The 13,582-nt window shown below is 42.6% G+C and overlaps 1 protein-coding gene across 2 annotated transcripts; it reads right to left on the reverse strand.

Moving 5' to 3' along the window:
- Nucleotides 1-3,005: 3,005 nt before the first annotated feature.
- BTF3 (basic transcription factor 3) lies at nt 3,006-11,911 on the reverse strand. 2 transcript variants are annotated; one of them, XM_075020013.1, is made up of 6 exons: nt 10,879-10,909; nt 10,452-10,520; nt 7,423-7,536; nt 7,025-7,226; nt 3,907-3,963; nt 3,006-3,374 (listed from the first exon to the last, which is right to left on the reverse strand). In XM_075020013.1, exons 2-6 carry the CDS (start codon nt 10,518-10,520, stop codon nt 3,328-3,330), a joined length of 489 nt encoding a protein of 162 aa, XP_074876114.1. In that variant the 5' UTR covers nt 10,879-10,909; the 3' UTR covers nt 3,006-3,327. The 2 variants fall into 2 exon arrangements, 1 of the variants encoding a protein (XP_074876114.1); XR_012648902.1 differs by lacking the exons at nt 3,006-3,374; nt 3,907-3,963 and adding an exon at nt 11,506-11,911 and having other exon boundaries at nt 10,879-11,218.
- Nucleotides 11,912-13,582: the final 1,671 nt, after the last annotated feature.

The raw sequence follows: 13,582 nt of genomic DNA on the forward strand, positions 1-13,582 counted from the left end.
TCTAGCTTCTCAATCACTCCCCCCCACCTCCCTTGAAATATGCTAATGTCCCCCCTCACCTCCCACGACCTGTAGCACTCACAGACACAAGCTTTTTTCCTAGCCACTCCTCTGATCACATCTTGTTTTTCTTTTAATTCTTCCACTGCCTCTGACAACAAATACAAGCTCTTCTCTTCACTTCAAATGTCCTTTGTTATGCTATCTGTACCACAATGTGACATGCAAGTTTTCTGCAGAGATACAGGATACCACTTTAGGGAAGCTGAAATGTCTGTATGGTGTTGCACCCACAAAACACATTATTAGCACAAAATTTGACAGAAGCAAGTAGGAACTACAGGAACTACTCCACACCCCCAGCAAATCAAAATAATAAGACAAGTATTGACTTGGTATTTGAGATATTGAACTGTGAACATTTTAAAAAACTCAAGTGATCTTCCTTGGTCACATATGTCAAATACACACTACTAATTATGTGAAATTCTCACTGGGAACATTTTCTAAGAGACACAACCTCAAACTCACAAGACTTTCAGAAAAATAAAATCCAACCTGTAATAACTCAAGACCTTCTAGAACTTTAAAAACAATGTTATTTTAAAATGATAGCAGGGAGCTTTTTATTTTTACATATGCACCACACTAGCTTAATAATAGTTTCACCATCTTCCAAAAGGATTTTAATTGGGGGTTTTTATTAGAATATACTAATCTTAAACCAGAGCAAAGCCCTTGAAGCAGGAGATTAACAATTATGAAGATACTTCTAAAAATCTTTTGCAAAAATGATGAAAAGAAAAATCTCACCAGTACCCACTACTGCACTGGAGTCAAGCTGTTGCAAAGCTTGATATGACAGAACCAGAACATTTCCTTAGCTTTTTAAAAATAAAAAGCTCAAACAAACCTTTGGTTCAACAGAAATGCAGGCATGTATTTTCATTTCTCCATTGTCCAAGATATTTGAAATGGCTATGAAGCCATTTTCCTTGAGCAAGACTACAGATGTGAATCCGTAATGGCATTAATTACAGTAAGGTTACACTGAAGCTAATGAGAAACATAAACACAACTATTTTCAGTCTCTAGCAGTTAATGACAGACTAGGAAAACCATAACCAAACTCCTTATGAAAAGAAAATAATCACACCATTGAGTCCAGGACTAAGCATTTAAGTGTTAGACTTGAAGACTACTATAAACCTCCAACAAAAGAACTACTTCCATTTAGAATATGCTATAATCAAGAACACAATTTGATCATATCTTGTTCCACAGTCACAGTTTGGGAATGCAGATATGCCAGTATTTCCTGACTGGGAACGTACCCATCACATAGACTTACACAGACAGACATGTCACATGGCTGCGTATCACTGGATTAGCATTATTTTGCATTTCAAAGATACTGTTTTAGCAAGGATCTTATTTTTTAAGCAGCAAGTATGTCTGTCAGTGGGGAAAAGGCTAACACTGTCTAGATCATCTAAGCAAGACACTAAGTCATTTCATGACACAAAGCAGTATGAAACATCTCATAAGCAACGGCTACAGTGGCTTCAAGGAAGTTATTTCTGAGGACTTACGCATTTGAATCACCGGATGGGTGAGACATTTATTATTTCTCAAAAAAAATCAGCATGCATTTATTGACTTGACAGGTCATAGGATGTGGGGTAAACAACTGTGTAGAATTTGGGTTTTACCTTTTACAGGGCCATTAGCTTAAAGTGACCATCCTCACTTCCAAACTCAAATTTGGATAGTTAAGTTTTTCTGCCTTATTGCCACAATTCAATGAATGTACTTCAATTAATTCAATGCTAAAAGTGTAATTTACTAATAAAGTACTTGCAAACCGAGACAAGTAAACTGAAATTGTTACTGTCAGTTCTTGCACCTGACTTCAGCCAGGTCATGATCACATCAGACTGCTGTCTTACCTCAAACCACAGGCGTTGCACAGCTTGAACAAGTTCCTCCACTGCTTCCCAACAGCAATGACTTACACCATGACAAACATGCTTGGCAAGTCAGACAATGCCCCCCCACCTTTTCCCAGACACAAGGAGAAATTTGTTATGGCGATAGCAAAGTTTTACCCTGAATTTTATCCTGCACAAGTCAGGATGAATTTCCACTTCCAGAAGTATTTACTCTAGAGACAACCTTAGAAGGCTGATAGTTGAGTGCTCTTCTAGCCTAGCTTAGCTTCTGTTGTGCAAGCTATCTGATCCATCATTAACACCAAAGACTTCCAAAGATGAAGTTTAGCCCTCACCCCTGGAAGCCCCAGCTATGCCAAGGTCTGGAACTTAAAAAGTCTTCCTTGTGCCCAAAAAACAAGGTCTCTTTTTCTTTGGAACACACAAAAGCAATAGGAAGCACATATTCCTGAAACATCCAAATATAATTATTAGTTAATAGATCTGAAGATGCTAAATACAGACTTAAGAGCCATTATTGCTTCTATGAAGGCTTCTTCTCCTTCCTATACTTCATTCCCCCACCACATAACTGACATTTTCAGGTAAGTAAAATTAAAATACTGGGAAAGTATTATTTAACTCATTAAATAGTTAAACCATGGAAATACCTATTAAACACTCTGTGAACATAAAAATCTAACATGAGTATCTAGATCTCCCAAGATGCCAACAACTTATCGCTGATCTTCAAGGCCAAGCAAAGTCTCGCTCTCAACTTGCACATTTTATGTTATATTAAACCACCAATAATTATTTCTAGAATACAGATCAATTTCTTAAATTCAGTAGATTACAACGTGACCTACACTGTAGGTAGCTCTGACCTGCAAACACTGCAAATTCACCAATTAAGTCCAAAATGGACCATTATGCATAGAAAATTTTTTTTAGAAGCCAGTTCTCTAACAGAGCACAAGAAAAATGCTCTGTAGAAAAGCAAGACCTTTTATGATTGTTTAATATTTATGGCCAATTTTTTTCCTGCTTTTCTGACAAGAAGCAACACCAGAGTTTCTTTAATATTTTTATTATATGCCAAAGGTCATTAAAGATGAGGTTTTGCTTGTATACAAGTTACTCAAAAATCGTGTCTAGGCAGAGATTCGTTAGCAATCTTACTTATTTCAAAGCATAGTTTTTTTCAATCAGGCCACAAAAATAATAGTGTGTACAAGCAGTAACTAAAGAGCTGCAGGTTCAAGGAGTTTCCAAGTATCACAGGTCTTGAGATCTCATCAGGAAATAAGAATAAATCAAAGCAGTCGAAAATGTAGAATAGCAGCTCCACGTAGCTTCTTCAAGTTTTAACTTTATTCAGAAAGTGACACTTAGTTCAGTTTGCTTCATTCTTTGAAGCTTCATCAAAGTTTTCAACAAGATCTAGAAAAAGAAGAATGTTGAAATTAAAGTTTGACACACTTCTGCTTTACCAAATGTTTTGGGTTTTTTTTCCAAAGTTCTACTTCATATCAAGTGCTTACAACATAAAAAAAAACCATTTAGCTTATAAAATACAGACCAAGTAACTCAAGAGCTTCATGGTTCGTTCTTCTTGCTCAACCAAGCATGTTTTGGATGGCTCACTATAAAGCACAATTCTAAGCACATTTAACTCCACTATACCCAAAACTGGTCAAAGTGATACTGAGAAGGTAGTTTCTTCCCACCCTTCTTACTGAATATTAAATAATTATCTTAGCCATAGCTATTACTTCTACACAGAACAAAAATTCCAGCTCAAACCAGTAAGTCTCTCATGGTGTCTGAAAACAATGAAATAATCTGCCCACAGAAATTCTGCCACAGCAAGTGACTAGTCAATACTCTTACCATCCTTGGCCCAATCTTATGCTACACGTGTTATCTCTCAGCAAAATTCGTTCCTTTTCCTCCATTGCATGCCTGTTCTTACCTGGAACTTCATCATCATCATCTTCACCAGTAGCAAGTGGTGCTTTTCCATCCACAGCTGCAAGAGAGTAGTTCAAAAGCATCAATCAAGCTCACCCCAGGCACCTTGATTAGTTGTTTTGCTTTGTGTTTTTTGAAAACATTATCAAAGATTCTGAGCTGAACAGCAATGCTTTACCCAGTTTCCTTGCTGAATAAAAATCTTGAACTAAACCTAGGAAGTTCACATTCCCTTTGTTACCAATAATCCTCAAACAGCCCAGCGGGGAAATGAGAAAACACATGCTAAACCAGCCTACTAGTCATCATCTTTTGTCTAGGTATACTGAGTGTCCTACATGGTAATCATTTTCAGTTACAAGTGCAGAGACTGGTTTTACCAATTTCTCTTAAAAGCAGCTTGGTTTATTGACCTTGGCTTGTCAAGGTTTACATATTTTACATCACCAAGTTTTAAGGAAAAGAAAGGATCTTATGATCCTAGGCCTTCAAGGAAAACTGAGGTGTAATTGTGAAGCTGCAGGCAGACACACATGACTAGAGGTAATTTGTTGTGGTTTAACCCCAGCCAGCAACTAAGCACCACACAGCTGCTCGCTTACATCCCCCCCACCCAGTGGGACTGGGGAGAAAAGAAAAGAAAAAGGTAAAACTCGTGGGTTGAGATAAGAACAGTTTAATAGAACAGAAAGGAAGAAGCTAATAATGATAATAATAATAAAATGACAATACTAATAAAAGGATTAAAATAGACTAAACAAGTGATGTACAATGCAATTGCTCACCACTTGCTGACTGATGCTCAGTTAGATCCCAAGCAGCGATCCCCCCCCCCCCCAGATCCCCCCAATTTATACAGTAGGCATGACATCACATGGTATGGAATACCCCTCTGGCCAGTCTGGGTCAGTTGCCCTGGCTGTGTCCCCTCTCAACTTCTTGTGCCCCTGCAGCCTTCTTGCTGGCTGGGCATGAGAAGCTGAAAAATCTTTTACTTCATCTAAACACTACTTATCAACATTCTTCTCATACTGAACACAAAACATAACACTATACCAGCTACTAGAAAGAAAATTAACTCTATCCCAGCCAAAACCAGGATATACTTTAAAGACACTATTGTTCCCTGGCAAAGTCAGAGGAATATGGAACTGGATGCACAATTTTACACTTAGGTGGCTGAGGTAACCATGTGTTCTGGTCCACATCTCTGCTGAGTCAGTAATTTTTTAATGATTCCCATTGTGTTTGCCAGAGCTAGTGAGACTTAACCAGGTCCACAGTAGCAGACCAATGAGCATCTGCAGCAGTATAATGCTCAGAATAGGTATCTCAGGTCCCTGGGTGACTGTGCCACTACTTTTACTGCTATTCTTAGCTGTACTACCAAGGGTAAGCTGTCTCATGCTCTCTACCACCTCAGTTTTATCCTAATTAATCCTTCTCAGTTTTCAAGACAAGCACGAGGAAAGAGATGGGTTCATACTAGACCTGTACCCCAATTTCTAGAGAACCAAAACAGATGAATGCATAAACTTTGGTCTGAAAGGGCTTGGGACAAGGTCACTGCTAACCCTCCTGTTTGTTTTTTTTTTTAACAGCAGAAAGCTGTTGCAGCTTAAGTGCATCTTAGTGTCAAAGACAACACTTTAAAAGCAAACCATGTTATTTCCTCCTAAATTGTCTGCATTCTCTCTCATCCCCAAGACGAGACTAAGTTTACTTTAGCACCTGCAAACGCAATCGTCACAGACACTTCACTCTTCGATGTCAGGCTTCCAAATCTAGCAGACAATGCTGAATGGAAAGTTCTGTGCAAAGACATCCACTCAAAGTGGAAAGGAATAGCCATTTACAAGGCCATACAAAGCAAGCACTTCAAAAAAGCTTCCCTAATATTAAAACTGCACTATTTAGCTTATCCAGAATATACTCACCTTGTTATAAGAAGAGATCTGTGAGGATCATTTTAAATAATTTTAAAGTTTGGGTTTTTTTTTTTTCTTTCAAGCCCTACTGCTACCACAGGAAAGCCACACAGGTGACATTAACAAGGAAGGACCTCAGCTCCATGGGGAAAGCAGCAGTTTACCCCACCTCCTGAAGACTACTTCTAGCAGGATTTTTTCAGTGGGAAGTTGACAGGAGGGAAGTATCATCAACTTCAGGAATGGAAACAGAGGCTGCCATGCTGGCAGCAAAGCGCAGGAAGAAAAAATGTAACAATCAAGTTCAGAACTATCAGAAACTGGACACAATTATACACTTCTCCTATTTGCTCTATGTTTATGATGTTCTGTACTTTGGAAGGAATGGGCTTAAGATATTTCAGAAAAGTAGGAAGACGATACGTGCAGGACACAAGGAATGTTTCCTGTGTCAGCAAGCCTGTCTTTCACTCTAATTCCCACTCCGTAGCAGTAGCACCTTTTCCAAACACTACATAACTTAAGTCCCTCCTGTACTTTACCACACAGTTTTAAGAAGAACAAGTGTTCCTGTTCTCTTACTAATTTAAGGGTGGAATAGGAAGTTGGTGTATTTAGCTTAATGCTCATACCAGTCCTGTTCTCTACAGTGTTCTACACACACAGAAATTATAACATTACTTCTTTACAAATAATGTATAATTCCCTCCCAGCTATCAAAAAGTCCATGCAAGAAATACCTTCACCAAACCTGTGAGGCAGCAAAGAAGTTGCAATATGCCTGTCCACAAGTACCTTTCCCCATTACTTATGTTTCTATTCAAAGTGTCAAAAAACAGACATACCTGAAGTTTATCTAACTCTTCCAGAGTAACTCACCCACCTAGCTTTAATGAACGAGGTATGCCAAAACATGGTAGCCACATCAAGAAGTAAACTACCACAAAATCAAGGCTGGCTACAGCTTTCCAGTCTTAGACCAGCTGCAAGATACACTAACAGGTGCCTCTGCTTTCTTTGGTTATACTTGTCACGGGATTTGAGCTATAAATAAGATCTAAGAGTTCCATTTCTTTATAAGCATTTTATAATACGCTTGCAGATAGCAAGAGTGCACTGAATTTCACTGCTGCTATACAAAAAAGCCTCATGTCAGCTGCCAGGATGAAACGCATTCAAGTTTCAACTTACGTTGCTTGGGGAGGGCTTCTGCCAATCTCCTCAGGCTGGTCAGACTGTCAGCTCCAAGCTGGTTTAAGATGCTAGGAAGCATTTCTGTCAGCTGCTTTGTCTCAGCATGGCCGGTGACAGTGAAAGTATTAGCAGCCAGAGATGCCTGAACTTTAGGGTTATTGAAGTGAATGACTGTTCCTTGGTTGGTAAACATGTTTACCTGCAAAAAGAAAAATCCAGTATTTGAAGCAGTTTAGCAAGATTTTTCAATTTAACAGGAAACTGAAGTTCTTAAAGCTCAATAAAGACCTACTGATAATTTACAGACAAGTTCAGGATGTTACTTAACAGGAAATTGATTTTGATACATTTTCTATTTCTATACAGAAATGTATTTTTTCGTTTCAAGGAACTACCTCTTCAATTCCAGAAATATTGTTGACTCCTAGTTTCTTCAATGAAAACTGAAGTTTCTTGTCATCTGCTGTAGCTGTTCTGTGGACAACCTTCTTCTTTCTGCGGGCAGTACCCTTTGCAAAAAAAAAAGTTACAAATTAATAGTTAAGTAGTTATTCACAAACTCTAATCCCCAGGGCTGTGTAACTACTCTGCAGACATCTACAACTTAACATAGAAAGTTCTACTTCTGTGTTAAGAGTGCACATGACCCCACCCCTCCAAGTGCACTGCAGCAGTCTTTCCTTTGCTAAAAGGCAAGCTTTGCATGTCTGTGAGAAGCATGAGGTTTTAGGAAGGAATGCACCAGAGAACATTTATTCCACAATTCTTACAGGAATTCTGCAGCATCTTAGAAAAGAAAAATTGCAAGTTTACCCTTGTCTGTTATCGTAGGCATAAAACTGAAGAATAAGCACAGTTTTAGGCAATTTCTGAAGCCTATGAATTTTTCCTTAGATCATCTTTCTTAAATTGTAGCCAAATTTTGGTAACAGTCAGAGGCCATAAAGTTATCAACACATCACTAACAAATGAACATGAGAAAACTCAAAATATTCAATTTTTATTCCAAATAGACACCTCCCATCTGATGGACTTACATGTTCAAAGAACACTTATTTTCCCAAAATATTTTATAAATATGTTTTAAAAAAATACTTCTATATAGTATTCCAGACCCCCCCCCTTGACAAAGCAGAACAAGCAAAGGTAAGTTGCCCTACAGACACAGAGCTCTAGATTTCTCCAGGGAAATAACCATCCCCTATTAGAAGATATCTATACCCATGAAAAAGCAGAAAGTCATTCTATACTTCTTTGCACAGTCATAAGGCTTCAGTAAAATCTGACATAAAATGTCTACGAATAGGTGAAACTAAGCTCCTTTTTGCCACACTGTAACTACTAATCTAAGACCTCCTCCTCCAACTGCCCACCTGCCACATGCTAGCAATAAAAAAATGTGTTGCTGCCTGGCCATATAAATAGCTGCAATACCTTTTGAGTTAACTGGTAAAACTCAGAAAGCTGGCTGGACACTAACACCTCTAACATAATCCAGTTACAAACAATGAGGAATGTTAATAACAAATTCACATGAAAACTAACACTTAGAAGACTACAGCTCGAGAGTTTAGTCATTTGTCTAGAAAGCTTGATACTCATTCCCGGCTACTATCAGGTTGGCACACACAGCTATTTGAAAAACTACTAAAATAACAGAAATGTCTTTATTTTAGTACCTTGACTACCCAGGAATTAAGCCACGTAAGGCATACATTAAGTCTCTCTGGACAAAAGACCTCTCAGTAAATTTCAAAAAGTGATACCTTGAATCAAAGGCTATGTAGGAACATGTACCTCCTTTCTACCCATATTAAACAGATATCAAAACTCAGACAACCTGAGTTTAATTTAAATGAACAGCTCTTGCTTTCACCTCCACAGATTTAAGCTTCTGAAGTTCACAGGTTTTTACTAAGCAAATTCAATCCTGAACACGCTGAGACATGCTGAACAGCATGAACACCCCTCTACCTCTATAATAAAGAGGAGCGGGTACAGCAGGCCACCAATGGAGTACTACAGACTCACCTGCCATTCCTCTAAAAGGGTTTGGAAGAAGAGCCATGCATGACATTTAGCTGTAGCTATATTCTACACAAAAATCTCAAGTTTCACATAAAGTACTATGACAGCCCTCTACCTAAACATCATATTTAGCTTATTTGTAAGATCTGCAGCCTTGCAAGTTCATGAAAATCTTCCAGCAGAGGCAATGTGCAACCTTTTCTCACAAGGAGAAGTGACTCTTCCCCCTTTGCCTCCTCCACACCCATCTCAACTTATATGGTAACAATGCCATGAAAAATACTAGTAATAATTTCCAGTTATAAAACAAATAAAGAGTCAAGTTCAGGCATTCAAAGTATTTCACAGGCCAATTTTAAAACTGAAAGACAGTACCATGAGCATATTCTAAGCTTTGCTTAATGTCTCCAAAAGACCTACATTGACCAGAAAGCTGCAAGAGCTGTAATCTGAATGCCTGCTCTTACACGACAAACATTAAAAGCCTCTATAGTCAATAAACACGTGCTGGTAACATGCACACAATCATTCATATAATACAGCATTTCTCTGCTTAACCAGTAGCCCATACAAAGAATACACAAAATCACCAAGCCAGTTAATTACTACATTAACACTGATTTAAGGCTGCCTAAATCTCCAGCTAAAGGCAAAAAAAAAAAATTCAACATAGGAATGAAAGCTCCTGGAAAAACTGTCAGCAAAAGTTCTGTTGAATAGTTTGCATTCTAAAATATTATGTGTACTCTTCCTCAGGTATTAAACAAAATTACTAACAAATTCTTGCCTTAGAACTAACACTGTAATTAAAATGTTTACTACCATACAACTATATTAAAGATACTTTTCTACTTTCAGATAGTAAGTAATCACACAGCTATCTATATTCAGATGTCATATACAAAATAAAAAGGTCTTTGAGCATGTTCATCTACAATTACAAGAGTATGACAAGAACATAATGTCCAACTTTGCTCTAAAAGGTAAAAGAAAACAGCCACGGGCATCTTAAAGATTTCTGATGAGAGTTTGGAACATAACCATCTATAATCTGTTATGAAAACTACACCTGAGCTCACGTGCTGTAAGGTCTACCCACTTCAAATCCTACACGCCTTCTAAAATAGCCCACACAAGAATACAGGCTGCAAGTCTGCGGTAACATCTGATAACAAACCCAAAGAGAAAAGGCCGGAGACTCAGCTACTACATAGTTCCGTAGAAGCGGTGACTCTAGAGATCCCTGCAGCAGCACAGCTTCCCCTGAGGCCATTCAAGCCAAGCTGAGAGTACTTAAGGCTGCTCCCCACCCTGCTTTTCAGGACCCCTCGTGCTAGGCCTGGCGTGCGTGTAGGGACACGCAGTCCCGAGGGCAGGGTGGAGAGGCGGCTCCTACCTTGCCACCGATGCGTACTTGGGCCTGCAGCTTGGCGAGCTTTTCTTGGTTCATCATGGTTTCTTTCATCTGCGAAAGCAACAAGCGCACCCATGGCAGGCGGGTCAGGAAGCGCCCGGCGGCGGGCCCGGCCGCGGGGCAGGTGGGCGCACGGGGCTCCCCCGCCACCCCTCACCACGCACCTACACGCACCCTCCACGCCCGCCCCCACGCCCGCCCCGCCACAGTGGCGGGAAGGAGTCTGCTCGCGCGCGGCACCGCTGAGGCGAGGCGAGGGGAGGGGAGGGGAGGGGAGGCTCCCCTCAGGCGCGGCCCGCAACCGCCTTCCCTTCCCCCAACCGCCGCCGCCCACCGACCCGCCGCCCCCGGCCGCGCAACAACCTCCTCCCAGCCGCCCCCCCCTCCCCCGCCGCCGCCTCCGTCGTACCTTCGCGGAGCAGAAGAGGCGGCGGAGCAGAGAGAGAACGGAGAGGTGCGGGCTGTGCGCAGGACCGGGTGCAGCACGCGGAGGGGACCGAGATGGCGGACAGCAAAAAGGCACAACCCCCCCCGCACAGCGCATGCGCCGCAGCTCGCGACGGCAGGGGGCGCCCCTCCGCCGCGGCGAGGTGGGGCGGGGCCTCCTCGGAAAGGGGCGGGGCCGCCCCTCCGCCGCGGCGGGGCGGGGCGGAGCCTCCTCGGAAAGGGGCGGGGCCGCCGCGGGAAGGGTGCCGGGACGAGGCCGCCCCGTCCCCCATCTGGCGTCATCTGTTGAATTCCTCTTCCCCCTAGAAAAGATGTAGGCGAGGTGTTTCCTTCCTGGGTGGTGTGGCGCAAACCGCCTCCCCGTGGCCGTGATTTCTCTTCTCCCAGCTCAGCGCCCCCCGCCCCGTGGTTCTGCCCCTTTTGCCCCCGCGGCCGGTCTCGGGCCGTTCTGCGCCGCAGGGGCTCCCCGGCGCGGCGCCCGGGGTGGGACCCTTCCACCCGGCCCTCCTTGTCGGAGCCAAACCGCTGAGGCTTCCTTCTTTTCCGCAAGGCGCTCTGTCACCACCGTCCCCTCCCACTCTCCTCGCACCTCAGGTGTTCCTTCGCTGTGGCTTCGCATCCTCTCCCGGTCTCCCGTGGGCAGCTGCCTTCTGCTGGGCGTTCAACACGCTCTGCTTGCGCTCCCTGGTTCTACCAGAGCTTTTCTCCCGTGGCGGCGTTGTCTTCCCCTCGCTGAGGTCTGTACGTGCCCTTTTCCTCTACCGCCTGGTTTTGTGGGGTCTGAATCCTGCTCGGAGAACCCACTGCACGCCTCCAAGGCCCTAAATCAAGCAGTCGCTGCCGCGTTTGAGCACTTGTAAACCCTGCTCCTCAGCCTGCGTTCCTCGGGGCAGGTACCGTTCGCGGTCCGCGGTTTCGGTCCTCCGCAGGTTTACCGACCTGTTTCAGTTCGCCCTCTCCGAGGAGCCTGGTGGGACTAACCTCACGGTTACCCGGTGGGACTAACCTCACGGTTACCGGGCACTCGCATGCCCGGCTCCAGAGGCTGTTCTCACCGTGCAGCACGCTAAGCAGTCCTGGCAGGCTCTGGACCTGCGCTGCGCAGCGGGCTGCGGGAGCAGACGGGTGGGGGAGGCAGCCCACGCGTGCTACACGGGCTCACCGCCCCACCTGGTGGCGACAGAAGGTCCCGGGGAGGCGGCGGTTCGAAAGGGGCTGCGGAAGAGGAACCTGTGCCTCCCAGCAGGCTAACATCACAGCCGAAAATGAGAGGGTGATCAAACAGCCGTAACGAAACACATTCGGGGAAGGGGGCACCTGGGGGAGGGATTTGAGGAGGACAGAGTTTGTTCTGAACTAAAAAGAAAGTTTATAAATTTATTGCAAGATGAAATTGGCAAAGTACCTGCAGCAAAAGGGAATAGAGCCAAGATGGGGGGGGGGGGGGGGGGGTCGGGTCGGGGGAGAAACAAAACAAACCAAAACAAACCCAACCAAATTTGAATCACTGCAGGCTATTGAAAGTAAAAGCAATAAATGCTTCAGCTTCAGATTTCTCACAGTCTGCCATTAGTATATAAGAAAGATTTCAGAATTACTAGGCCAACTGGTGATTACAAACATGCAAAATGTTTTAAGAGGCTGAAATACTGAAGTGAAAATGAGTCACAGGAAGATTATTCCAAGATAGAAGCTGTAGAAAGTGCCGTCCCAGCTGTCAGCCTAGGATTAACTGGGCTGGAGGTATGATCTCATATTCCCTCATGTGAGATTTCAAAGACAAATTATGCTGAAAACCACATCACTGAGTTGTATCAGGAATCAGCTGAAGCAGTTCAAGAACTGCAGTTCAAGGGACTCTGTAAGATTTGGTTACATTTCCTGGATCAAACAGCAGACCGTCAAAAAACAAACTTTGCATCAGAGAAAAAATATTTTAGAATGCTAAAATAGTATTGGCTTGGTTTGTCCAGTCCTTTTTGTGTAATTGCATAATAGGAAACATAAACCTAAACCTGGATTTAGTTGTAGCTGAAGAACTTCCATTAAGAAATTAAACCGATCCAAAGTCTGCAGCACTGAAATGGAGCCTGAGCTCAGTAAGCATCTTTTCAGTTCTGAAAAAGGGTGAAAGTTAGGATCTCAAAACCATCAAAGAGTATAGATTGCTAAAGCAAAGTTCATTAGCTGCAGAGAAGCAGCACAGGAGTGGAAAAAGACCATTAATCTGGTTATTCAGGAAAATTGTCTTCTAAATTATGAGAGAGTTTAAAGGCAGAAGAATGCTGTCAAAATGCCAGTGGAAAAGTGCTTCTGAAAGACACAACCAGTGCTGCGTAAGTAATGACAGGGTATGTTGAGAAGAGGTGTTGAGTTAGTATCATATTCGGCAAGCGAATCACAGGTCATAAACATAAGCGATCAGGCTACAGTGAAGTAATGTTTGTCCTCATTGCCAGCGACCGCAAAGAACACAATGTATTTTCAGGCAGTGAAGGAAATCTGTCTGATATTCAAAATCTCATTAGGAAACATTTGTTCAAAAGAATGCCATATTCAGCACTCAAGAAAACAGAAGTGTATGGCACATCAGCAGGGCACAACAGGGAACAATAATATTATCATTCCTAATGTAGATGCTCCAGGACATAAGGGGAAAAGCGCTA

Source organism: Buteo buteo, chromosome Z (genome assembly GCF_964188355.1).
Source record: "Buteo buteo chromosome Z, bButBut1.hap1.1, whole genome shotgun sequence".
Taxonomy (NCBI): Eukaryota; Metazoa; Chordata; class Aves; order Accipitriformes; family Accipitridae; genus Buteo; species Buteo buteo.